This window comes from Alosa pseudoharengus, unplaced genomic scaffold (assembly GCF_046254945.1).
Source record: "Alosa pseudoharengus isolate Yale_2024_CS ecotype anadromous, Long Island Sound unplaced genomic scaffold, YU_APseudo_1.1 YU_APseudo_1.1_scf_3, whole genome shotgun sequence".
Classification (NCBI taxonomy): Eukaryota; Metazoa; Chordata; class Actinopteri; order Clupeiformes; family Clupeidae; genus Alosa; species Alosa pseudoharengus.
The window spans coordinates 39,615,851-39,642,422 of record NW_027468718.1 but is presented as its reverse complement, the minus strand read 5'-3'; the positions used below and the strand labels follow the sequence as shown (position 1 = coordinate 39,642,422).

Genomic DNA, 26,572 nt, shown 5'->3' with positions numbered 1-26,572 from the left:
AATTGATATGTGGATAACTTTCAGTGGACTAAACAAATAAAAGGTAAGATTTTGTTATCACAAAGCTATGGTTTATTGAATATGGCTAAGCATATTTACAGCCAACTTTGTACTTGCAACAGTGAAACTGAGTTTGTTGGAAACATTGTTGGTAACGTAAACGTTTCTTCAGTTAGGAGCAGGACTGTTTTTTTTTATTTTGCATTCATTTTCATTGGCAAAAGCTGGCCTAATATGCATGAGAGAACCTAGATTTGAGGGAGCTGCAGCTGTTAGCATCAGCACGGTCATATTAACACAGCAGGGCACACTAGCCCAGTGATGGCTAGCCCAGTGATAAAGGATCGTGTAAAATCCCCAGAAAGTTTCAAACCAAGCTTGCGCTGATGATGCATGATCACTGATCAAATTGCTATTTTCTGACACGATGCACACCATTCCCAGGTGCTCACCTGTCTGAATCTCAAGCTCTTTAGCCTAGCATCTTAATGCTGTTCACAGCACGGTGAATGACAAACGATGACAAAATGCTGTTCATGTTTATGAGTTCGTAGCCTGGTTATTTATCGAAGGACTTACATGACACGTTTTATATTTTATTATGACCACTCGCATTACCATGGGGTTACTTAATAGGTAGGCCTAATGCTACGGTTAACTTAGAATGCCCACCATTACACTGGAGATGTTAAAAAAACGTTTAGACTTTTTTTTATTCTCCCGCGACGATAGGCTAGGCTTGGCTAGGTAATTAGCTCATTAGCTCAGATCAGTGACTACCAGAGGAAACGCGGGGTAGAAAACTCAAACAAGTAATGTTAGACTAGCTGTGTTACAGTTTCTCGTTGCAACGAGCTTCACAGGAGCTCCATGCGCTTTTGTAGGCTACACGCAGTCTCAAAAACACTGTTCACTTTTCGAGTCACTGTACGAGGTCATTTATTTTATATAGCGATAATTTAGATACACTTATGGGGTGGGTGCAATTGCGTTTTCTAAAGAATCTCCCGTCTTGATTTTGTACAGAAATTAATATTAAGTGACACGTAAAAGGGCGGAAAAAAAGGTCACCTTATATAGCAGGCTAAGATATAAGGTCTGGAATTTAATTTAATATTGTTGTAATGGTAGGATAACTACATAGTCTACACAATAATTACACTGTGTTATAAATATTGTATATCAATGCATTTATTGACTGTCAATTACCCAAAATCGTGGCTCTGTCTATTGAACAGTAGCCTATTTAATGCATTCTAATCCATTGTTAATCACTTCCGGGAACTAGTTGAGGTTTACACAAACCACGTGACCAACGGAATTTTGAACACCCATTGTCGCAACTCTACCTTTATATGGCTCTGGGCACGCCTAAGGGCGTTATCACCATTGATACGCTGAAGAAGAGCTTTCTGCTTGAAATGTCCGTGGGGCGATTAAAAGTTGTTTAAATGGAACTGTGAGTGTGGTTCTTTTTCTTCATTCAGCACCCAGTGTATAAAGACTAAGGAGGTGTTGAGCACGTTTTTCCATTGTTTTACGAGTTACTGTTTGTAAACGCTGCTCCATCGAACATGATGATGTACGATGATGTCGAGAAGCTTACTGAAGCAAGAGCAACCACATTCACCTATACAGAGTGTGAGTCCAGAAGGATACTGTTTCCTTGAGCAACTCTGCAAGAGGGAAACAAGGTCTCTGCTTCATGCCACAGTGTTATCCCAATACTGGCACAACAGTAGGATTCCATGGGGCCTACGAATCAACAAAGAACCCACACTAGGACGAGACTACATAGAATTTTGCAAGAAGTGGTGCGCCATTCTGAATAAGTGTTCACTAGATGTAATGCTGTTGGTGATTGAAAATGAGAAGCTGGCCAAACTACGCACAGAACTAGACGGTCTACACAACGATATGACCGAAAAATTTACACCAGAAAAACTCAAGAAAATTATGGACTGATAAAAAGATTGAGATCTACAAACGTGACTTAGAACACACGAGATGACTAAATATCGTTGGAACGAGCTGGACTATCGTGATGGCCGCGTTTACCCTTGGCTGTCGGGCAGAAGGGTGAGACTACCCAGGTATCAGAGAAGAACACCTGCTCTCGGAGTCACCAGTGCATCATCTAGCCCTCAGCACTGATACGGAATCGACCAGCGGGCTTTTTTTTACGCTCAGCCAAAAAGCCTACACCGCAACCGCTTCCACCCTTGGCATCGGGACAGGGAAGAGGAGGAAAACAAGGCGGGGGAAAAGGATGAAGGTTAGCATCTCCAGCTGGGAGTTAACTGAAGAACAACACAAACTACTGTCACGAGGTCTGTCCTTTGTTCCAACGTGGAAGTGTTTTTAAGACCTTTTTAAGAAAATTATATAAAAACAATAACACCATTTCACAGCCTATTTCACAGACCTACCGGCAAAGAAAAACAAAAACTTCTAATTTGTTCATTTATTTATCAAAATGTGAAAATGTGGACTGTGTATAGCATTATGGAAGAATGATGAAACATTGCAGCATAGTAGTGAGTAGTGAGGAAAAGGACGAAGGTTAGCATCTCCAGCTGGGAGTTAACTGAAGAACAACACAAACTACTGTGACGAGGTCTGTCCTTTGTTCCAAAAGAGCTGACTCTTTCACCACAAAAGTTGAGTTGTGTAAGTTTTTCAGAACGATAAGATTAAAGGCTTTCTATTTGAAGGATACAATCAAAAGTGGTCTAGAGTCTGTGAATAGCGATGGTCAGTTACATGCATTAGGTTCTGCCATTAGGGATGGGCAATGATCAGTGAATAGTCGAAATTGCGTCGGAATACCAAATAATGAATGTGACTATCGTTATCTCCACTACTAAAGAAACTCAAGAAAAAAATAAAAGAAACAAGCACTAGAAAGGCAGACATGTTCCTGTACACATTAGATTCAACCAGAGGGTGTCGCTAAAGCACCAAAACCTCCGCGATACATATTTATGTGTATTGTATTATATAATAACAGAACAGAAGAAGAGCGTACCGTCTGTCTTGCAACCGTCGTGCAAGCGTGGTGTGAACGATGCAGACTCAGGCGATTCCGTATGGAACTCAAGTTCAGTGTAAACTATGTCAAGGGAAGCTGGCATACCACAGATCGACCACAACCATGCACAACTACCTACCCTTGTTTCGCAACAACTGGCTATAAACAACGGCTTCAAACTACAGCAAATAAACCATGTAATTTCATTAGGCAATCGTCTGGTTTCACATTTCCTCCATAGCACAGTTGCAACCGAGGCGTTGAAACAAAAGCAGCAACAACAAACTTGCCCGAGCACAAGTTAGTGCAGTTCTGTCGGACAAGGTGGAACTCTATTCATGATATGTTCGAGCGCTTGTTGGAGCAGAGATGGGCCGTTTCTGCTGTTTTATCTGACAGGACAGTCACTAAACTATCCGAAGCACGTACCCTTGAACAGCCTGACGATAGCTGGACAGTAATGGAAGAGCGCTTACCTGTGCTGCACTCTAAGACGAAGATTCCACTCTACAACAACAGTTCCAGCACACTGACTGGAATATGTTTCCTGCTGATGCCACCATGGACTACCATACAAACATGCACACAAACACCAACTCTGTCCTGGATTATATCAACAAGTGTGTAAAGGGACTGACTACACATACAACAGTGAAACTATTCCCTAACCAGAAACCCTGGATGAACAAAGAAGTTCACCTCCTCCTTAAGGCCAGGGATGCAGCCTTCAGGTTGGGAGACCAGGAGGCCTACAGCTCAGCCAGATCCAACCTGAGGAAAAGAATATCCAGGGCCAAACGCACCTACAAGAAAAGGATTGAAGAGCACTCTGCAACTCTTCCCTACCCTCCTCTACTTCCCTCCCAGTTGAGCGGAACCACTTCTATGCTTCATTTGACCGAGAAAACAAGGAGGCAGCCTTTAAGTCAGCTGTTTCACAGGACGAGGACATACTCCAATTTTCCACCTCAGAGGTCTGCAACATCCTAGGCAGAGTGAATGCTCAGAAAGCTGCTGGCCCTGAAGGAGTTCCCGGACGTGTGTTGCGAGCCTGCTCAGAGCAGTTGGCTGGTGTCTTCACCAACAACATGTCTCTGGTCCACTCAACAGCCCCCCACAGTTTAAAATCTGCCACTATTGTTCCGGTGCCTAAACAGTCCACAGCCAAAGAGCTGAACAACTTAAGTATAAGTATATAACTCTTTTTTTTAAAAAAAAGGACACGTTAGAAATAAGGTAATGCAAATAAACAAATAAGCATAGCCTACACTGCAGAGCCTCTTCAACTTTATTAACTTATGGTGAATAAATGTTACACTACTGTGCACAACCCCATGCTTTTATGACGTTAGGATGCTAGCATGTTAGCGTTTTGCTTTGCTTTTGGTCATTTTATTAACATACCCATTTTGACTGATGTTGTGCAGACACCGGTTATCTTCAAAACCGAGTTAATAAGTATTTCTCTGCTCTCTGACCTGATGTCTCTGCTGGAATGATTGAATGACAACACGTCACAAATGCTGCGAGGTAAAAGTGTTCTAAATCCTTGCAACTGCAATTTGACAAGATGAATCCTTTGAAATGGCTTGCAACAGCTGGCAACAACATGCAACGTTTAATTCAAACTGCTGCAATGATTTTGTTTTGTTGTGAATCTTGTGAATTGGCCTTAAGGATCCATATTGATCCTTGTTTATGAAGTGAACACTCACAGCAGGTGTTGGGATGATCCATCGTGGAGAGATCAGAGGCTTAGGCTGCACCTGTTAAAAAAACAATCAAACCAAAAAAAAAATATGAAAATTAAAGCCGGCTCTAATATTTGTGGTACTGTTTTTTATATAGTGTACTACAGGTGCAATTATTCATTGTACTTTTCTTACTGTGTTTTACTTTGCTTGATTAATTTTTGGTTATGGTTAGCAAATAAAAAACAAAACAAAAAAATCAACAGTAGATAAAAATCAACAGTGAACAGTTTTAAAATGTTGGTAACACTACATTAAGGAAAATAGCAATAATGTCAATGTAATACCAATGATCAATAGCCTAATGAAAATATAAAAAATACCATAATATACAAACCATAACTTTTATTTTTGTCAATTAAGTTTTTGAAACAGGGTTCCTACAGGTTTATCCAAGTCAAATTCAAGTGTTTTTAAGACCTTTTTAAGAAAATTATATAAAAACAATACCACCATTTCACAGCCTATTTCACAGACCTACCGGCAAAGAAAAACAAAAACTTCAAATTTGTTCATTTATTTCTCAAAATGTGAAAATGTGGACTGTGTATAGCATTATGGAAGAATGATGAAACATTGCAGCATAGTAGTGAGTACTTACGCTACAACACCACAGCACAGACCACAGGCAACAAGCCAAACAGAGGTGTGAAAAATCAAAGAAAATTTCAGCAGACCACAAAAAAGTTTGACTAACACAGTTAAGTTGTTTTTAAACATTGGTTACGTTAGCTAGCTACTTATTCCATGCTGGGAATATGGGGAGTAGAGAGACTCAATAAACAATGAAAATCAACTCAACAATAAATAAAATTAAGATCACACAGTCAACTCCTAAGCTCTGCACTCTTAGCAGCGACTGCTTTATCAAGGAGAGCCAGTTCTGCCAACTTGTCCTTATGGGCTCTCTGCAGGATGTTGGACCTGGTGATCAGGTCAGCCATCACATAGGTGATCACATAGCCATGGCTATGTACACTGTTTTGTCGGGACCACAAGTAATCGTGGTAGCGATGTCTGAATCGGGGAACATGCACTTGAAAAGCTCTGAAATAATCTCATTTCCATTGTAGGACTGGTGTTGGGCGATGGTGTTAAAGGGATATTCCACCATTTGGGGAATTACACTCATTTTCCACCTCCCCTTGAGTTAAACAATCTATTTTTACCTTTTTCCCGTTCATCCAGCCGTTCTCTGAGTCTGGCGATACCACTTTTAGCTCCAGCCTAGCATAGATCATTAAATCTGATTAGACCATTAGCTTCTCGCCTGCTAGGATCTCGTTTAAATTTGACTTTAAGATTTCCAGTAATTTTCCTATTTAAAACTTGTCTCCTCTCAAGTTAGAAAGTGTAATAATACCAACAGAAAATGATACGTAACGATTTTCTAGGCTGATTTGACATGGAACTGTACTCTCATTCAGGTGTAATAATCCAGTCAATTTGACTACTGCAGCTCAACCTTGTTGCTGGAAGTTAGTCTACAGGGACTAACTAAGTGCTGCATGCTAGCTGCATTGTGCTGCTGTGCCCATGGTGCTCCTTGATTATTACGCTGGAATGAGAGTATATTTAGGCTATGTTATTTAAGCAAAATAATAGTGGTTGACAAACTTTTGAGGAGAATGCGATACGGAGAAGTTACATACTGCACAAATTTTAAGACCCAGATATCAAAATTCGAGACTTTTTCCAAGTCTTTTTAAGGTACTATTTCCAAATTCATAAATTCAATGCTTTTAAGACTTTTTAAGACCCTGCGGGAACCCTGTTGAAAAACATTTCAATAGCTGCTTGAATCCTGATTGCCACTTACAGAAATACAGAATTTCCTGAAATGAAAAACAGGATTTAATTAAAAACCAAATCTCAGTTAATGACCAGGGTGTGCTTGGCGCAAACAAATAAATGCCAATCTCCAAATGCAAGTCGGCAGGGGGAAAACAAGGTAGATAAAATTCTGGTAGTCCTCTTATATGCACTAAATCAATACAGTGGGTATCAGTTAAGTTTGGACGGTTTCCTGCATGAATCGCGCACACCATATTCTCGGCAGAAATGGCACAAACTGCAGTTGACGCAAACAACCACAAGATGGCACTTGGGAGTTCTGCCACTACTATTTTTGATGCGACTTGACTTACTGCTTCCATGATGCAGTATCCAAGTCAGGCCAAGTCAGTAGAACAATCAGAGACAGTTGAGCCATTACCAAACTTAAATGATAATACAATAGCGTGAGTTTATATATCTTATAGCCTACCCTATTTGTCACGGTTACTTATAGATTTGATAGTGTAACGATAGCTCATGAGACACTTGGAGATTTTCCAGGGGGGGCACGGGAACTTACATTGATCACGGTAGTTTAAGCTTACACTTGACAAAATATGAAATATGAAAATGTAGATGCAATTGTTGCAAAATGGTGCAGCTCCTTTAAGAGAGCCCCATGCGCAGGGATGGAGAGAGAGAAAGCGAGAGGGGATATGTGTGTTAGGACTGAGATGCGTACAGACAGGGGACAAGGGTAGGATAGGGGGGCAGGATACTTTTTTGGGGAAGGAGGGGATTTGTTTAGCTGACCTTGATTTAAATATGCTTTATGTGATTCAGTGTTATAGCCACTTTTCTGATCAGACTAAAAGTAACCTAGCACTTGGCGGCTGGTGGGTGCAGTGCACACCTCCCAGCTCTTATTATCTTAATAGCAATGCTAATGACTTGTGACCTTAGATTTGTGAGTTGGAACGTAAAGGGCTTAAATCATCCAGTGAAGAGAAACCGGGTCCTTTCCCATCTGAGGCATTTAAAGACAGGAGTAGCTTTCTTACAAGAGACCCACCTTCGACATGGTGATCATTCTCGTATTCATAAAGGTTGGGTGGGGCAGCTTTTTCACTCCTCTTTTCAAGCGAAGGCAAGAGGGGTAGCTATTCTGATTGATAAAACTGTGCCATTTGTCCCCTCCCAGGTTATAGCAGACAGGAATGGCAGGTACATAATAATTTCAGGTAAACTATTTAATTCCTTTGTTACTTTGGCAAATGTCTATGGGCCAAATATAGATGATGTCAAATTTTTCCAGCATTTCCTAACTATGCTTCCCGGCCTGAGCTCACACCCTTTCATAATTGGGGGGGACTTTAACTGCTGGCTTGATCCTGTGATGGATCGCTCTTCTTCTAGACCCAGCTTGGGAAGTAAGTCTGCTTCCTATATCCGTACAGTGGGTCCCAGTTAAAAATTGACACTTCATTCACGATCATGGTGAATGGTGAAATGTAAGTACAACTGCAGCCGCTTGGGGGCAGCATAGTCCGCTGACGGCGCATTCGACAGCAAGGGCTGTGATTGGCCGAGTTTTCAGTGCGTTTCTCTGTGTTTTTAGCAGCCCCTGCAACATGCTAGTCCACTGTAGCCTAAGCCTTGTACATAATGTTAAACATAGTTTTGGATTCAGTGGCAAGATTTCTTGATTATACAGTGTCTGTCTCTCAGTAATGTTTTAAAATGAGAGCTTCGTCAGCTGGCAGTAGGCTACTTTGTCGGTAGTCATGAGAAGTTCGCTTGCTAACAGAACATAAATATGCTGCCCAGAAACCTTGTGAATAGTTCTGATTTTTTTTACTACACTAACGAGGTTGAAATATAGACAGCATCTCCTTAACAGTAATGTTAACAAAATGACAGCATTCATATGACAAAGAAAAACGAATTCGGTCACTCAAGACTGTACCACAGCAACCAGTGTAGGCTACAGTCCTACCCAATAGGCCTACTCGAAGCAGATAGCGTTGTCTGACGGTCGAGTGGGTTAATGCACGTATTTCCAGAACAGGTCTGCAACTTTCAGGCAGTTCTGAGTTCGAATCTAGGCAGGAGCAGAGCCATATAAAGGCCTAGGCCTATTGTTATCATTTTTTGCAAGGTGTTGCTCCTGGCAATACTTGTTTATAAGACGTTTGGTGATTAATTGATAGCTGTATTTGGGACACGTTAAACGTTCTTTATAATGAGCGCATCCGGGGAGTAAAACGACTGTTACGCGCTGTTACAACTGTAGGCTACAATGATTGCAATACAAAAATATGCGCGTGTTAGTTTAGTTAGTTTTGTGATGTTTTGCACTTTTGCCTCATGTGTTTTCAGGTTTGAGGGCTTTTTTGGCAAGATTGACCTTGGTTAGACTCTGCATATGTTATTTCTCCGTATGGAAAATAAAGTCAATTTTCGACACACGTCTGTTATTAGTTCAATAACAAGTGTTGCTTGTTAAAACATGTGACTAGTGAAACTCAAATGATTTTAGAAATATTTAGCCAAAGCCAAAAAGTGTTAGAGAAGGAGAGACGCCGGTGCAGCTCAGATGGTTTCTTAATTTTCTTTATTCTTTAGTAAAAGGTGCAGAACATTATTAAACTTTGACTAACGTTTCGATGTTCGTTAGTCAAAAACATTGACACATCGAAATGTTAGTCAAAGTTTAATAATGTTCTGCACCTTTTACTAAAGAATAAAGAAAATTAAGAAGACATCTGAGCTGCACCGGCGTCTCTCCTCTCTAAAATATCTGTCCTGGCCTGGTTGCAACGGATTGTGGCCAAACGACGGAGCGCGGAGAACCCTCCTTTGTCTACCAAAAAGTGTTACTTTGTGCCCCGCGCTCCCCCACTGCTTGTGAAAGAAGGGGATGGGGGAGGGGGGCTTAACGTGAAAAACCTTAATGTCACAAAACGGCAACGAGTCGTTTTAGGCTACAGGCCTTCATAATGGTAGGCTACAGGAAGTGGGGGGAGGGTATGGGATGACTAGAGCCGTCATCTATCGTCTTTCCAGGCACACAGCTCGTTATATAGCCTATCGACTGCCTTAACAGATAGGCTTTGCTCTTGGGTTTGGCCTTACAGCGAACCCAATGCTCTTGTTGCTTGCAGTTTGTTAAATAAAGCGATGCAGATTACATTATTTATTTCTGATTAATTGCGTCTTTTGATGTATTTTGCAACATTTGCTTGTTAGGCTGGGCTACTGTCAATGTCCTGTACAGGTCAATGTTCAACAATTGCTGGTGTAGGCCTAGGCTATTAATCAATTAGGGACTGTTCGTTATTTATTTAATTAAGGGGCTACCGGAGGAGTTTTGGGAGCGTTAGTCAAAAAAGACGTGACCGTCCCTCGCCAGCAATAATTTTTTCTATGACCCTCCAAAGTGATTGAGAAAAAACGCATGACCCTCCCCAGTCCCAACAATTTATTGATGCCTTAGGCTACTGGGTCAATTTGGGAGCTTGCATGCTACGACTCCTTCCTTGAAATGCCTTGAAAAGGCTGTCGTTTGCACAATTTCACAAATAATCACCGGGACCGAAACAAACCTGTCAACTTTTCCCGGGTTTATCGCGTATTTTAACTTTTTCCTCGATGTCTTAGGAGGAGCTGCAGGGCCGTCGCAAGGGGATGCGAGGCCCTGTGCGAACTTGACAGATGCAAGGCCCTTTTCACTTACGTGCATGAAATCATGCGATAGCTTACTTTACACATAGCCAAGGCTACCGTCGGTGTATTTTAATAGTAGCCTAGTCTAATAAGCTACACCAGCTTGCCTTTAAGAGAAATTCAATTGTATAGCCTATAACATTAGCATAGGCTACATCACGAAACCAAATAGTGTAACAAAGACGAACACTTTAACAGGGGGAATTAATTGGGCATGAATCATTGTGCTGAACGGTATTTGTCAATGAGCAGAAACACACACGACATTCAAACTATTGATAAGATGTACTGGTCTGTATCTATAGGCTAACATTGGACAAATAAATGACACTGACTCGCCATATCCTGACTCAGGAAAAAAAACATTTTCTTGCTTTGCCGCAAACTCAGCAATGAAATCATAGGCCAGTTTGCAGGTAGCCTAACGTCTTTTTCATAGAAGGGAGAGCCCAGTCTCTCCTGTGACATGGAGGTGCGCAAATAGTTTTTAATAGCCTGTTCAACTTCGAAAAGCTTCGTTCACCCGATGCCAGTCACTGATCGCAATTTCAAAGTTCGGAAAGCTTCATCTTTTTAAGTTTTAAGTGCAGTGGCCCCTATCTGCCCCCTTTGGAATTATATCTCGAGCCTATTATAAGGTCCAGTGCGTTATGTCCTGGGATTCGGATGTGCTCAAAAAGAAAAGAAAAAACACTTTTTTATAGATGGTTATGAGGAGCAATATGAGAGAGAAATTTGATGATCATTGATCGTTGTTTTGGGACGTTAAGCCTTTTCCATAGGCGTCAGTGAAGGAGATTGAAGAATGACCATTTTTTATACGAAAATATTTCTTAACTACAAAAACTCAGTGTCATTCAGACTCAACCCTCTTGTTGTTTTATTATCTTTTTCGTTGTCGTTTGAACGTTGGCAAGCAGGCATGTTGCGGTTGCAATTTAAGTGAAATTTCTACAGTAGGTCTACAACATGCTGTTAGGCTGGGCTACTGTCAATGTACTTGTACAGGTAAATGTTCAACAATTGCTGGTGTACAGGTTATATAATCAATTAGCTAAATCATTTGTCCAGCTGTTTAAAATTTTTTTCGTGCTACATTCAAACGCAAAAGGTGCTTTGATATATTTTTCTTTTGAACGTCGGCAAGCAGGCATGCTTTGGTTGCAATGAATGAGGATAATTGCTTTTTTTTGCATTATTTTGAATATGACTCGCTCCAGTCTCAACAGCACATACTTTTTCCACACGCTAAGTTCTAACACACATATCCCCTCTCGCTTTCTCTCTCTCCATCCCTGCACACGGTGCTTTCTTAAAGGAGCTGCACCATTTTACAACAATTGCATCTACATTTTCATATTAGAATGTTTTGTCAAGTGTAAGCTTAACCTACCGTGATCAATTTAAGTTCCCGTGCCCCCGCTGCGTCATGGAAACAGTAAGTCAGTCGCATCAAAAATAGTAGTGGCACCCAAGTGACACCTTGTGGTTGTTTGTGTCAACTGCAGTTTGTGCCATTTCTGCTGAGAAAATGGGGTGCGTGATTCATGAAGGAACCCGTCCAAACTTAACGGGGACCCACTGTAACTTCCTTTCAGAGTACAGCATAGGTGATCCATGGCGCTTTTTGCATCCCACTAGGAGAGAATACTCCTATTTTTCACATGTGCATCATTCATATTCTAGGATTGATTATTTCTTTATTGATAATGGTCTGATGTCAAATGTTCGCTCTTGTGCATACGACAGTATTGTAATTTCAGATCATGCCCCTTTGACACTAGACTTAACACTACCCTATCTAAACAGCTCAAGGAGAAATTGGCGGTTAAACTCAACTCTTTTGGCAAGTGATGATTTTGTGGAATTCATTTCTGAACAGGTTAGCATGTTTCTGAGCATTAATAAATCCCCAGAAGTTTCAGATGGAACCATATGGGAGACCCTTAAAGCTTATCTCAGAGGACAGATAATTTATTTCGCAGCCAACAGAGAAAAAATCAGGAAAGAACAGCAAACACACCTTATAGAGCAGATTAAAGACTTGGATAGACGATATGCAACCAGTCCTGCTCCTGAACTGTACAGGGAACGCTTAAAACTGAAAACTGAATTTGATCTGCTTTCCACCCAAGAAACTGTACACCTTTTACAGAGGAATAGAAGTAACTTCTATGAACACGGAGAGAAGACAGGGAAACTGCTGGCTAGCCAGCTTCGCGGGGCTAGAGCTAAACAGGTTATCAGTGGCTTGCGGCTTGATGATGGAGGAATAACTTGTGATCCTAATGAGATCAATTCTAAATGTAGAGAATTTTATTGCAATTTATACACTTCTGATTCTTCATTGAATAAAAGGGAAATGGACAGTTTCCTTGGTGGATTGAATGTTCCTGTTATATCATCAGACACGTCTTGAGGAACCTATTACACAGGGAGAAGTTATGGCAGCCATATTTGCAATGCAGTCTGGAAAATCCCCAGGTCCAGATGGGTTCCCTGTAGAGTTCTACAAGAAATTTTCTATGCAGCTCTCTAGTCACCTAAGTTTGGTTCTCACAGAATCTCTTGAAAAGGGGACTCTTCCACCAACAATGAATCAGGCCTGCATTTCATTGTTGGCTAAAAGTGGGAAAGACCCATTAGACTGTGCCTCGTACAGGCCTATCTCATTGCTAAACACTGATGTGAAAATTTTAGCAAAGGTGTTGGCTAGAAGACTTGAGGATGTCCTCCCTGCTGTGATATCTCCTGATCAGACCGGGTTTGTTAAAAACCGACATTCATTCTTTAATATCCGTCGTCTTTTCAATATTCTGTATACTCCTTCAAAATCTGTTTCAGAGTGTGTAGTTTCTATGGATGCAGAAAAGGCATTTGATAGGGTGGAGTGGGACTACTTATTTGCTGTTCTAGAGAAGTTTGGTTTTGGCAGTGTTTTCATTTCTTGGATAAGGCTGCTGTACAGCTCCCCTTCTGCGTCAGTCCTAACCAATAGTCAATACTCCAGTCCATTTAATCTACACCGTGGAACCCGACAGGGCTGTCCTCTGAGTCCTTTGCTTTTTGTCCTGGCCATTGAGCCACTCGCGATTGCCGTGCGGGAATCCAGTCAGATCTCAGGCGTGCTGCGGGGAGGCACTGAATACAAGGTGTCGCTGTACGCTCAGAGTAGTTTTACATACCTTGGGATATCTGTTACACACTCTTTTAACCATCTCTTTAAGGCTAACTGTTAGAGCAAACTAAACAAGACCTTTCTAAATGGTCGCCTCTTAATATGACTCTAATTGGCCGTATCAACTCAATTAAAATGAATGTTCTTCCCAAGTATTTGTATCTGTTCCAGTGCATACAAGTTCTTGTCCCTCTATCTTTTTTCAAATCTTTAGATTCTATCATCTCATCATATATTTGGAATGGCAAAAAACCTAGACTGCGTAAAGGCTTTTCTCCAAAGGCCAAAGGCCCAGGGTGGCATGGCCCTACCCAATTTTAAATACTACTACTGGGCAGCTAACATACGATGTATGTTATACTGGTGGTGTTTTCTGGTTAAGAATGACTGTCCATCCTGGGTCTCCATGGAAAATAGTGTCTGTAAGCAGATCTCTCTGTCAGGATTTTTGGGTGCTGCTCTGCCTGGGATTGGTCATAAGCCTACCAATAACCCAGTGGTGAACCATTCTCTTAGGGTGTGGGTTCAGTTCAGGAGGACGTTTGGCTTTCAGAGATCTTCTCTTTTAAGCCCCATAGCATTTAATCACTTTTTTGCACCATCAATGCAGGATAAAACTTTTCAAAACTGGCATGAAGTAGGACTACACTGTTTTCAGGACCTGTTTATAGAGAACACATTTGCCTCTTTTCAGCAGCTGTCAAAGCAGTTTGATCTGCCTACTACAATTTTTTTTAGATTTCTTCAGGCGAGGCACTATGTACAGCGTCAGGTTCCAAATTTCCCGTCTTTACCATCTGTGAATCCTTTGGATGCGTTTCTCTCTCTTGATCCAATTTCAAAGGGTTCTGTCTCAAGGTTATATAACTTAATATCAGTCCTGGACTCCCCACCTTTAGTCACAATCCGGGCAGCCTGGGAGCAAGACTTAGGTTTAGACTTCTCAGACCATGTCTGGGAGGCTATTCTGAAACAGGTGCATGGATCTTCTATGTGTGCACGTCACTCCCTAATTCAGTTCAAGGTAGTACATCGTGTCCATCTGTCTAAAGTAAAACTTTCTAAATTATATCCAGATATTTCCCCAATATGTGACAAGTGCAAGAGCTCACATGGTTCCCTTATTCATATGTACTGGTCCTGCCCCACTCTAGAAGACTTTTGGCGTTCAGTTTTTGACACTCTTTCTGAAATTCTAGAAATTAGGATTGAACCAGATCCTCTTGTGGCACTGTTTGGGGTTGCCCCAAAAGAGCTTCAGCTGCCTGTAGCAAAACGTAACACCCTTGCCTTCGCCTCTCTTCTAGCACGCCGCTCAATCTTATTGCAGTGGAAGGGGGCTGCTCCACCCAAACACACTCAATGGGTTAAAGATTTACTATCTTGTCTTTCACTAGAGAAAATTAGGTATAGCCTCAGGGGAACAGGAAAGAAATTTGATAAAATTTGGGGCCCTTTTCTTGATAGCATTACAAACTCTGACAGTATAGTCGATGAATAATTGTTTGTGCTGGATGATTCTTTCTATTTGAATATGGTGGCTTCTCTGATATTGCACTGTATACACACAACACAAATATGATTGTTTCCAATTTTGGTCAGTTTCATTATTATTATTATTATTATTATTTATTTATTTTTATTATTTTGTTTCCTTTTCTTTTCTCCCTTGTCAGTATGAGAATGTGGGAGGGGGGAATAGGGGTGGGGGTTGGTGGGTGGTGGGCTGGAAGATTGTGTCGAACTCTTTATGTCTTGTTTGTTATGAAAAAGTCAATAAAAAGACCTATGAAAGAACTGAGATGCGTGTGGAAAAAGTAGACGTGCTGTTGAGACGAATCATATTCAAAATAATGCAAAAATAAATCCGCAGATAAAACCAATATCCTCGTTCATTGCATGCCTGCTTGCCGACGTTCAAACGAAAAAGATATCAAAGCACTTTTTGTGTTTGAATGTAGCACGACATTTTTTTTAAACTGCTGGACAAATGATTTAGCGAATTGATTATAGCCTGTACACCAGCAATTGTTGAACATTTACCTGTACAAGGACATTGACAGTAGCCCAGCCTAACAAGCATGTTGCAAAAGACATCGAAAGACGCAATTAATCAGAAATAAATAATGTAATCTGCAGCGCTTTATTTAACAAACTGCAAGCAACAGGAGGGTTGAGTCTGAACGACACTGAGTTTTAGACACTGAGTTTTAGACATTGAGTTTTTGAACTTTTAGAAATATTTTCGTATTTGGGTGGATGACAAATAAGCCTGAGAAAAGGAATTTTAAAAAACTTCAAATATCATCCCTAAAAAGTGTTTATATGTGTTGCTGTATATCTAAACTTGACTAATATACATTTTTTTTCAAAAAAAAAGTAAAATATATATTTATATGTGAATTTGTCATGTTAGTGCCTAAAATTGTCATATGGTGTGACGTGAAAATAATTTGAAATAAAATGAAAATTAGATACTTTTTTCTACTTTAATTTATGTCACTGTACATTTTAATCATGTTTGCTTTGATATGCAACATTTCCTTGTGAATATTTAGAAGAAAAACCTAACATTTCACAAGTTATTTTGTCAAGGTGGAGAATGCTCCTAAGTGTAACCAGATATTTTAGCTTAATTCTGATATTTCTTGTAAGAACTCACTCAAAATTCTTGAGGTTCTTGCAGATACCATTTTCTTTGTGTGCTATTGATGTTTTAATTATTTTTCAATTATAAAGTATTTTTTTGTGACATTATTTAATGTCACACCAAATGACATGGTGTCACGCCATACGATGAACTGCACCACTCCACCATGTGTCAGAGCAAAACAGGGTTTTTAATGACTATAAAATCATTAACAATGAATTTTGAAGTCACTGTATGAATGGTGTATGCGTGTAACAGCAAAATAGATGAAAGTTTAGTATTTATTTTTTTAACTTACATTGCATGGTAACATAAAAGAAAAAAGTATGAGAAATATGAATTGTACAGATACATTTTTTCCCCAATTATCACAGATTTAACAAAAAAACATATAATATCTGAATTTAAAACATGTTTTTACAAGAACTTTTATGTAAAAATGCAATTTGGTCATAGGGTGTGACAGACATGTCATATAGTGTGACTTTTTTTTGTGTGAAAAAAGCTGTCACACCATATGATGCAGGGACACACTATATGACATTTTGACAGTTAAGCTAATTTTCTAGACAGTTAAATACAGCTAACTATTATTTAGCATGCAACAGACCACATGGCAGAAGTGCTTTTTAAGAATTCATGAAGAATATTTGTGGAAAAATAGCTACTTTTTAGGCAAATGATGTCACACCATAAGACACTAAAATTTGGCCACGATTGATGATGTCCAATTCAAAGCTTTTTATATAAAAATCTAAAAAGCAGAACTCCCCTCTTGACCATGCAAATTACTCCTGACATTCTATTGTTACTTCCTGGTTAAGCAGGGTCCTCTTCACAATAATAATGTCCAAATGAATGCCCGGTCAAAATATACAATATAGTGTCACACCATATGACAACCATTTTATGGACAAAATATATTTGATTATAACTTAGTTGGACAGCATGCATAAACATCAAAACTTTCTGTGGTTGTAAAAAACATCCAATTATTTTATATGCATGGTAAAACTTTAAAGTAATTATACTTTTTATGGATATACGCGCTTTTTAGGAAGTTCGCACACATGGTGGACAGTCACACCATATGACATTTTTTATGTTTGGATGATTATGTTAAGTCAAAAGTTAAATACAAATCCAATAAATTTAATATGACAGAACTTGAACCTACCAGACCCAACATTTCCATATCAATTCTTAACAATTGCCATTTTTTATAAGTGTGTGACACATGGACAGTCTGAATTCTGCTATTTGTCATCTACCCATTTATGTTTTATACCCTATGTCACCTTCGTTCACATAGAGTTGATGGACTGAGGGTGATGCAGGGGACTGCGACGATGGCAAGCAGGGTTAGATTCCTGATCGATGCATAGCCTAATGCACACATTTTCCAGGGCAGATAAGCATAGTTGTAATGGGCATGAATAAAAAAGGCAAAAAACGTCCTTTGCTGAACCCAACATTTAAATAAGAATTTTATCTTAACGAAACAACTCTAAATATCAGAGTGGGATACAGTGGGCAGTGCTTCGACTTGGCCAGCTTCACTCACGGTCCGCGCGTGGGATCACGCGGTATCACGCGACTTTAATTTGTATTTTTCCAGTGAGACGCTGCAACAACCCAAACAACCGGTAGATGGCTCAAGTGAGCAGGGTGTCTCGTAAAAAGAAATGGAGCCTGGAAAACCCTACACAGACTTCACTACAGACGTTAGCAGACTGGTTTAGAAATAATTTAATAGCCAGAAATATGCCTGCCCTGCCCTAATAAAGAAATATTTGGTTAACTGCGAGTGAATCCCGTTTGCAGCCGTAGAAGAAACGCAGGACAAATTAAACATTCTGTTTTTCTCCGAGTGCAACGATGATAGACAGACATCATTTGGACAAAATATAGAGCATATTAACCTCCGTTGCTCAGCCAAATGCCTTCCTGTTACGTCCTGTTATCACGGAGTTACAGGCGATAAACGATTTTTGATGGTCACAAGTTTACTTCATTAGCGGTTTATTTATTTTTTTTATTATTAAAGAGTGTTTTTCATTTAAAGGTTTGACTTTGTGCTTATTCACTAGAGCATTTAGTGCTCTCCCCAATCCCAGACGTTCACATTGCATGTTTGTTTGTAATGGATGCAACCGCGAGATAGGCTATGCGTTTGACGGCAATGAGTTGTTAACAGACATGAACCAAGACATATAGCCCAGCAGCAATCTAGGGACTGTTCGTTATTTATTGAAGGGGCCACCGGAGGAATTTTGAGTGCTTCAGTTGCAAGTTGCATGACCCTCTCTTGCCTGCTAGAAATTGTTCAATGACCCTCCGACAGAATTGTTAAAAAAGACATGACCCTCCCCTGCCAATTGTCGCTGTCTTCCGCCCGCGCCACAGCCACACACTGTGATAACGTTCTTAAATCAATCTTTCCCGTGAGCTTGCATGCTACCAGTCCTTCCTTTTCAAATGTGTTGCGCCTGTTTGCACAATTTCACAAATAATCATATGTGATTAATAATATGACAAATAATCCCTGTGCACGGGGACCGAAACAATGCATGCCAACTTTTTCCGTGTTTATCACATATTTTAACTTTCCCCCGCTGTCTTGCCGTTTTAATGTTTTCCCGTAGAATATCCCATATTTTAATACTCTCATAACAGCCCTGCCATCGGGCCTGTCTCTGTGTTGCCCTGTTGCTACCCCTTGCCCTTCCAACGAAACATGTCTTCAAATCGTTTTCCTTGCTTGAAGGTGAACTTAGAGTGATGTTAACCTATTTAAGTTTAACGGCGTGATTGTCGTGAGAGCACGATTCATTGGCGCTTGCATGTTCGGCCTTATGTCTACGTGCGCACCTGAGGCTACTCAGCTACAAGAGAAAGAATTTCCCCTGTTTGTATGTTCACTGCAAGTTGGCCTACCATAACTTACCAACTCTGCACTGTAGACCCTAACTGGCTATTTATATTTTTCTGTGAAATAAGCAAATGTATTTGTTCAACTTTATGAAGCAGAATTACACATAGGCTACTTGGAACATAATACATTTGACAAAGGACAAATGTATGTTGCTAGTGACAAAATATTAACTCTCATTTTTTTATGATGTCTTTGTCATGGGGAAGTGTTTTTCCCCATGCATTTATTCTAGGTTACTGTCAGTGACTGCCATGAGAGAAGCGGGGTCTGTGTTTTGTTGCGTTGCGTTAATTTATTTTCATTGGGCATACCGTGCCGTGCCGTCCACAGCTCTTCAGTTCTGACAAAGCCAAAATTACTCCTTTTGAAACAATGAGTGCAGGAAGCGCGTTTTTCTATGGTTATATTGCTTGACGGGGGGGATCCCAAGCAGCTTTCAACCCAACATTTCACACCTTCCCACCTCTGACAGCTTAAAAGAAGTCAAGAGGACTCCTTACTCACAGACATTTTGTTGTGTTTTGAAATCCTATGCAGCTACAGGAGCTTCCAATCGTGAGGAAGCAATTTTGCATTGTAGGCATAACTAACATGCAATAACGCCGCCAACAACAACCAAAACTAGGCTAATCATTGTCAACATGTAAATTAAATGTAACATTATTGTGAATCAAATTAAAATGTTCTCTTTTGCAAACGTAGGCATAGTAACAGAATAATTTAATAATGTTACAAAGATACTACATCAATCCGTATGTTTCATTAGGCTACTAGGCTATTTGTTTTGCCTTGATTCATTTAGGCTAGGCCTTTTTATTCAGGGGCCGTATTCACAAAGAATTTTAAGGCTAAAAGTAGCTCCTAACTGGCGAATTTAGGAGCAACTCCTAAAAATAATGGGCGTGTCACTCCTAACTTTAGGACTCCTAATTTTTTCACAAAAAGTAATTCACGAAGCATTTTAGACCTAAAAGTAGCACCTAAGTCTGGGACAGCTTAAGTCGAGAGGACTCCTAACTCACTAAGACCTATTCATAAACAGCTTTTTTGTGGCATTTTACGTTGCGATGTTTTGAAATGCGTAGCCTATGCGCAACAGAAGCTTCCAATCGCGAGGGAACAATTTTTTTATTTTTTTTATTTTGGGCAAGCCTGCATTCATTCATTCATTCATTCAACCTTTATTTATTCTCGGAGGGTCATTGAGGGAAGCCCTCATTTTCAATGAAGCCGAGATTACAGAAGCGAAGCAAAGCACTCCACAAACAAGACAACATTCGAGGCCTTCTGTTGAAGAATTTTATATAAAGCCTGCGCTAACAGTAATCCTCCTGCCCCTGATAGGCCTACCACAGCTGTGGATAGTGTGGAATGTTCAAGTAATAACACAATCCAATGTGTGTCTCAATTGTCCCCCGCTGACCACCTCACACATTTCTCTAGATTTTGCAACGAACTTACATGACACAATGCCATAAAATATGCCAGTTTTAGGACACAGAACATTGTCAACACAGAACATTTGTAATGATACCAGGTAGGCCTACGTTTAACAGTAACAAGTGTAATGAGCTATTCATTGTCGAAGGTGCATGGTGAAGTGAAATTCTTACTTTGGAAAACAAACATTTGCCGATATCATCGCCGATCATCAGAATATTGCAACAGATTCTGTGTTCTGGACTGCAGGTAACTTGTTAAGCCAGTGGTTCTCAAACTTTTATTTCATTCCCCACTTTGATCAAGGGGCATGACTGATGATAGTGGAGATAACGTGTTATCCCGAGGCTTTTGCAAGTCAGCATCTTCGACGGTAGTCTATTAAAAAACATGGGCATAGATTTGCGTGGGGTCCGAATAGGCCTGTCACGATAACAAATTTTGCTTGACGATAAATTGTCTCAGAAATTATTGCGATAAGCGATAATATTGTCGTTCTGAGAATTTATCTCGGGAAGAGGAAGACGGCCCACTTGTTGTGTTTTTTTTCCCCAACTGGGAAAACTGCAGCGGATGATTGTGTTTTAGATGCATAAGCATGTTTGTTGTGTTGCCGCTTTTAATTGCGACTGTTTTCCAACAAATGCGACACACCGACTCGCACACGTTCAGTGGTTCACCACGGGCATTCGGTTTAAATCCGAAATGCTCCCACACTGCAGCTGTCGCGTTTGGCTTAGAAACCAATTCCATCTTTTTTGTCTTTATTAGGCGTAGCCTACTCGAACTCGCAACTAGCTTTCTCTCTGCCTAGTTCCTACCGGTATACTTCTCACGCGGCTCTTTAGCTGCACTCTGTGGTAGGCTACGCCAGTAGTCCCGCCTCCCCACACACCATGCGACTGACAAGTGACTGACATGAGGGTTCACTCATGGTTACTCTAAGGACCCGAGAGAGAGAGAGGGAGAGAGAGACGAGGAAAACAAACAAGCATGCAAATGGCATTTATCGCGGCCAGAAAAATTATCGAGCTAATTTTAATTATCATGCGATTAATTGATTTATTGAATATCGCGACAGGCCTAGGTCCGAAGGATGTGTCCACACCAATATCAAATAATGATTGAAATGTCCCCACCAATATTCAGGTTGAAACGGTGAAAAAAGCGCCTCATGCGGTACACAAAAGGTTAAACAATTTCCCACCCAAAATACGTCTTTGAGACAGGCCTGTTTTTTGATTGGCTTAGCTCCCTGTAGCCTATGTAATGCTGTTGATTAGAAGTTTTTGGCACACTTGGCTGCAAAGATCTTAGCTCTATCTTTGCTTTGCTGTCGATTTGAGGATGTCGGGCAAGAAAAGAAAGGTGGAGGACATCATAAGTTATTTCAAGAAACAAAGTATAGGCCTAAGTCATAATATTATGCACTATGAATGTCAGAAACTTCGATTTTGGTACACATTTAGTTGACAGTTCTATATGCATAGCCTATTAAACGGACGTTGGAATCACCAAATACCAGCTAGTTCAGCTATCGCGCTAGCAGATTTGTGTACTATGACAATGGTTACTAAGGAAAGGAAATGCATGCTTTTAACCAGCAATGCTACATGTTTGCTAAAATGAATGAAAATGGCACGAGGATGTCAGTGAAAACAAATGCATTTCTATGGGCTTGACGTGCTGGAGATAGAACATGAATGCAAAACATTGTTTCCAATCGTTTTCTCACTAATAATGGCAATCGATTTGTTACTTTGTCAGATGACAGAAAAAGCAACCCAGCCGCTCCCTTTATCAGACAGCGGTGGTGTGGCAGGGTCACTCACAGTAGCAGGTGAACTTGAATAAGGACATAAGGGTTTTTTTAGTGTTAGCTAGTTATAGGCTAGTTATAGACCTGGTGAATACTACTGGTCTTCTTCGAGATTTGAGTCGTGCTATATCACTGCTCATGACATCAATATTATAAAGTGACAGAGGAACCCCAGCCAGGTTGTTGCGCAGATAGGGAAGATTCAGGGCTAAAGTTAAAGTCAGGCTAAAGTTAAAGTCAGGCACGCATCATAAATTATTTCTTTTTTTTTTTGAGGGGGGGGGGGGGGGGCTGGGTAGTGTCCCCACTAAAGCTCAGACCAAACCTACGCCCTTGATTAAAAATATAAGTTTTCGATGTCCCATACTTTATTGTTTTTAACGATCTCTTTGCTACTCACAAAAATGTAGGCATGGGGACATGATGAAGTAGGCTATCCAACTGTCGTGTGTTAAATTATTGTGATTACGAGCCAGTGGTTTTCAAACTTTATGCGTGACTCGGACATCTAACTAAATGCAACAGGCTCATATCGTCCTCGCATTCGCAAAATGAGGACCAGTGTTTTGTCAAATTGCAAATAGCTATTTGTTTTAACGATTTCTTTATGATAGTATGAAGTGCTTTTTGTATAGGCTACTATCTTAATCTTGGAATATGGGGAGGGAAGTGGCACGTCTTCAGTCAGCCAAATATGAATGTAATTCTGCGGCATAAAGCAGATGTATTTGTTTATTGTACAGAAAAATAAAAATGACATGTCAAGCAGTCAATTGACTACATTGCAGTCAAGAAGTAGGGCAAATTAAGACACTGTTTTGATTTGCGTAGTTGCGTTACTCCCAACACTGGCAATAACATAGACAGCAAATTAAGATATTTTTTCATTTTGTGGAGCGGCACCGTAGGCTATCAAAAGCAGATTTCGATTTTCGCTACCACCGTGTAGTCAAGCCTTAAGCCATACCCAAGTAGCCTTAATCGAGGTAATGTTTAATTACGATTTATTTTGTTATTGAATTCGTAGGCTGGGATTCCTCTCGGTAACAATTACGTTTAAAGGTAGCCTAGCCTCCTGCTTTTTCAGAAGGGGCGGCAGTCTGTCAGTCAGTCTACTGACAGAGCGATGTACAGTGGCAGAAAGTGGTACTAAAGCTTCACGCAGCTTCACGCCTCGTAATGCACGACTGAAGTGGCCATTTGAAAGCGATGCCCACTGTAGGTGGGGAAATTTCACTTAAATTGCAACCGCAACATGCCTGCTTGCCGACGTTCAAACGACAACGAAAAAGATATCAAAGCACCAAGCAAGCAACAAGAGGGTTGAGTCTGAATGACACTGAGTTTTAGACACTGAGGGCCAGATGTACTAACGCGTTTGCGCCCACTTCAGGCGTATTTGTTTCGCAACGTGCGTGTAAAATCATTGCGAGGTATGTACAAACAGGCCGCAATGATGTAACAGGGTATATACAGAAATTCTTAAGTTGAATTTAATACCTTTTAATACCTTCTTTAATACCTTCACAACATTTTTTAATACCAACACGACTTGCAACTAGCGGCAACCTTTAGAAATTCAGTGTTGGGGGTAACTAATTATAAAGTAACGGATTACTGTAATTTTGTTACTTAACTTTCTGAGTAAGAAAGTGTAGCAATGCTTACAATTAAAATCAAGTATCTATTATTACAGTTCCTGGATACTTTGTTCCTTTTTGCTTCAATAAAAACACTGACCTATACACAATTATTTGTTATTTAATCCTAACCCAAGATAAAAAGTTATTTCATTGTGTAGGAAGAGCACACACCACTTCTCCAGCACTACACTCTATCTCAATCAAGACAAAATGACTAATGAAAATCAGAAAAGATTTACTGGACTTTCTTCCAAATAGGCCCACGACCATACGCAGTACACACACACACACACACACCCTTGCTGTCTCGTATACTTTGCCAGTCAAGGCATCACATTCAAAAATAGGTGGTCACATTTTACAAAAATACTAATTATTGATTGGGTGCTGCTGGAGAATGTGGGCCCATGTGATAAAAATACTTTTGGGCCTGCATGCTCCCCATGACGAACATTTTTAAAAATAACCCCTTAAATGATGACTTCTGGGGACTTTTGTGGAAACTAATTGATACATTGACTTAAAATATATTATATTATAATATATTGATAGCATATTACAATACAGCCTATAAAAACCTACACAGGTTGTTATATTCAACACATTTTTAGCAAGTCTATTGGGACTTTGATCTCATCACATACTACATCAAGGGAGCAAGCTTTGAATAATGTAAAGTTCACACCTGTTAAACTAACCTTAACATGACATTTACTGAGGGTAGAAAATGCTAAATCTTATGGGCTAAACCTTATCTTCTAGCCTAAACAAAGCAACACTGTCAGGCCTATGTTTTACCTCTATTCTGTTGTCAAGGCAGGGGTAGCTCATTGCAAATAACCCCTTATAACATGTACATCTGTTTACATGTTATATTCTTGCTTTTTCCCCTTTCATTTAATTATATATTTGTTTGAATGAAAAGGCCTTCTGCCTTCATGGGGACTTAATTTGAAAAGGGGTTATTGTGATACTGTATCTAGGCCTAGTTTAGGCTATGTCTGCTGCTCTTACAGCCTGTGTCATTGAAAACGCGATGGCGCAAATTATTACTTTTTTGGATGACAATGACAACTGGTAGCGTAGACATACTGATAGCTTTGATTAAGCCTCAATGACGCATATTTATGTGGAGAGACAGTAGCCCTACGTGGCCGATGAGCCACTGAGCCAGGCAGTCGACTTTTCCACCTCTGACTACGTCCGCACATTCTTGTTTGCTGGCTAGTAGACTATGTGACCTGACGGCATTTACTCCCATCCAGGTGACATTTATTGTCTTTTTTTTTTTTACAGACGTGGCAATAAGCCTCTTGGCTGTTGCCAACTAGCCTAAGCCAGTCTTTGAATCTCGAGTCCTCTAACCAAATGTCTGAAAAACGACATTTTCCCATGACTTCGTCTAGTAGCGAACATTTGGCAACAAGTTTGGCAGCAAGCCAGCCGTATATCCAGTTTGAGGGGGCGCGGCGCGGACGCACACTGACATATCGCGCAGGTCCTACTCGCACATATAATTAATATGATATAAATGCAAATTTTAGGAGATAGGGGCCTGGGCCTGCACTTAACACAAATGGAAAACCTCATAGTTAGTGGTTCGAAAATGTAATACCTCATCAGATGACGTTTATTACTTTTTAATACTTTTAAATGGCCTTAAATTTGGCTAATTTCATTTACTACCTTTTAATACCTTTTATAACCCCACGGACACCCTGTGTAAAAGCGCAAACTGCCTGTCGCGGGAGCTGAACATGGCTAATTGCGTTTTTCGTGTCATGCATATGCATTCATGGGAGGATCCAGGGGAAAGTGGGAGTTTAGCGTAAAAAGATGGGAGGGGAAGCGTAAAGAGCGCTTAATGATTCCACGGTATGTACAAAGACTGCTCCTGAAAGCGCACGTCTATTCTGCGCCTAAATACTTCCGCCTTGTAAAAGCAGGTGTTAATCCAAATTGCAGTTCAATGCGTCAATAAGAGAACATTTCAAAGACAACAGAATCGCTATTTAGAGCACCAGTTTTTTAAGTATTTGTACTATCAAAAGCAACCTTAACTTTCGTGGGCCTTTTGAATGTCTTACTGTCACTTTCACGTCATTCACTTAAACTTTCCTACTTGCTAGATTTGACCAATTTTCCATAGCCTACGTGCACAAGTACTTTGAGTAAAACTACTGATCTTCATTATCTCCCTGCTTGTTGACATCTTATCATGTATGGTATAATTTCATGATCGCTTAGCGTTTAATTCTTTTTAATGTCGTCATCAGTTAACTTCATTCAACTGCGCTTGTATAGGCTCTGCCATTCAGTTGTGGACGTTCGTAAATTGCGTTTATGGGCGGAGAAAGGCAGAGAAAGGCGCAGTTTACACTAGTTTGATAAATACGACAGAAACTTGGGTCTGACAGCGTTCGCAATCTGCGGTTTGTCCATGACGCTGATAACGCTACGTTCGCAAATGTACGTACATCTGGCCCTGAGTTTTTGAAGTTTAGAAATATTTTCGTAATAAAATGGTCATTTAACCAATAAAGGCTGAAAACATGTAGGCTACATGCAACCCAACAGAAGACTATTACATTGGCAAATCATTGAACACCATTCACACACTGTA

General features: G+C 40.2%; 1 protein-coding gene across 1 annotated transcript in view; it reads right to left on the bottom strand.

Moving 5' to 3' along the window:
- epb41l5 (erythrocyte membrane protein band 4.1 like 5) overlaps window positions 1-26,572 on the bottom strand; it is a 318,268-nt gene that overhangs the window by 19,940 nt on the left and 271,756 nt on the right. The window contains exon 23 of the mRNA XM_076264241.1: window positions 4,747-4,797. Coding sequence (XP_076120356.1) covers window positions 4,747-4,797 — 51 coding nt within the window. The remainder of the gene's footprint in view (window positions 1-4,746; window positions 4,798-26,572) is intronic.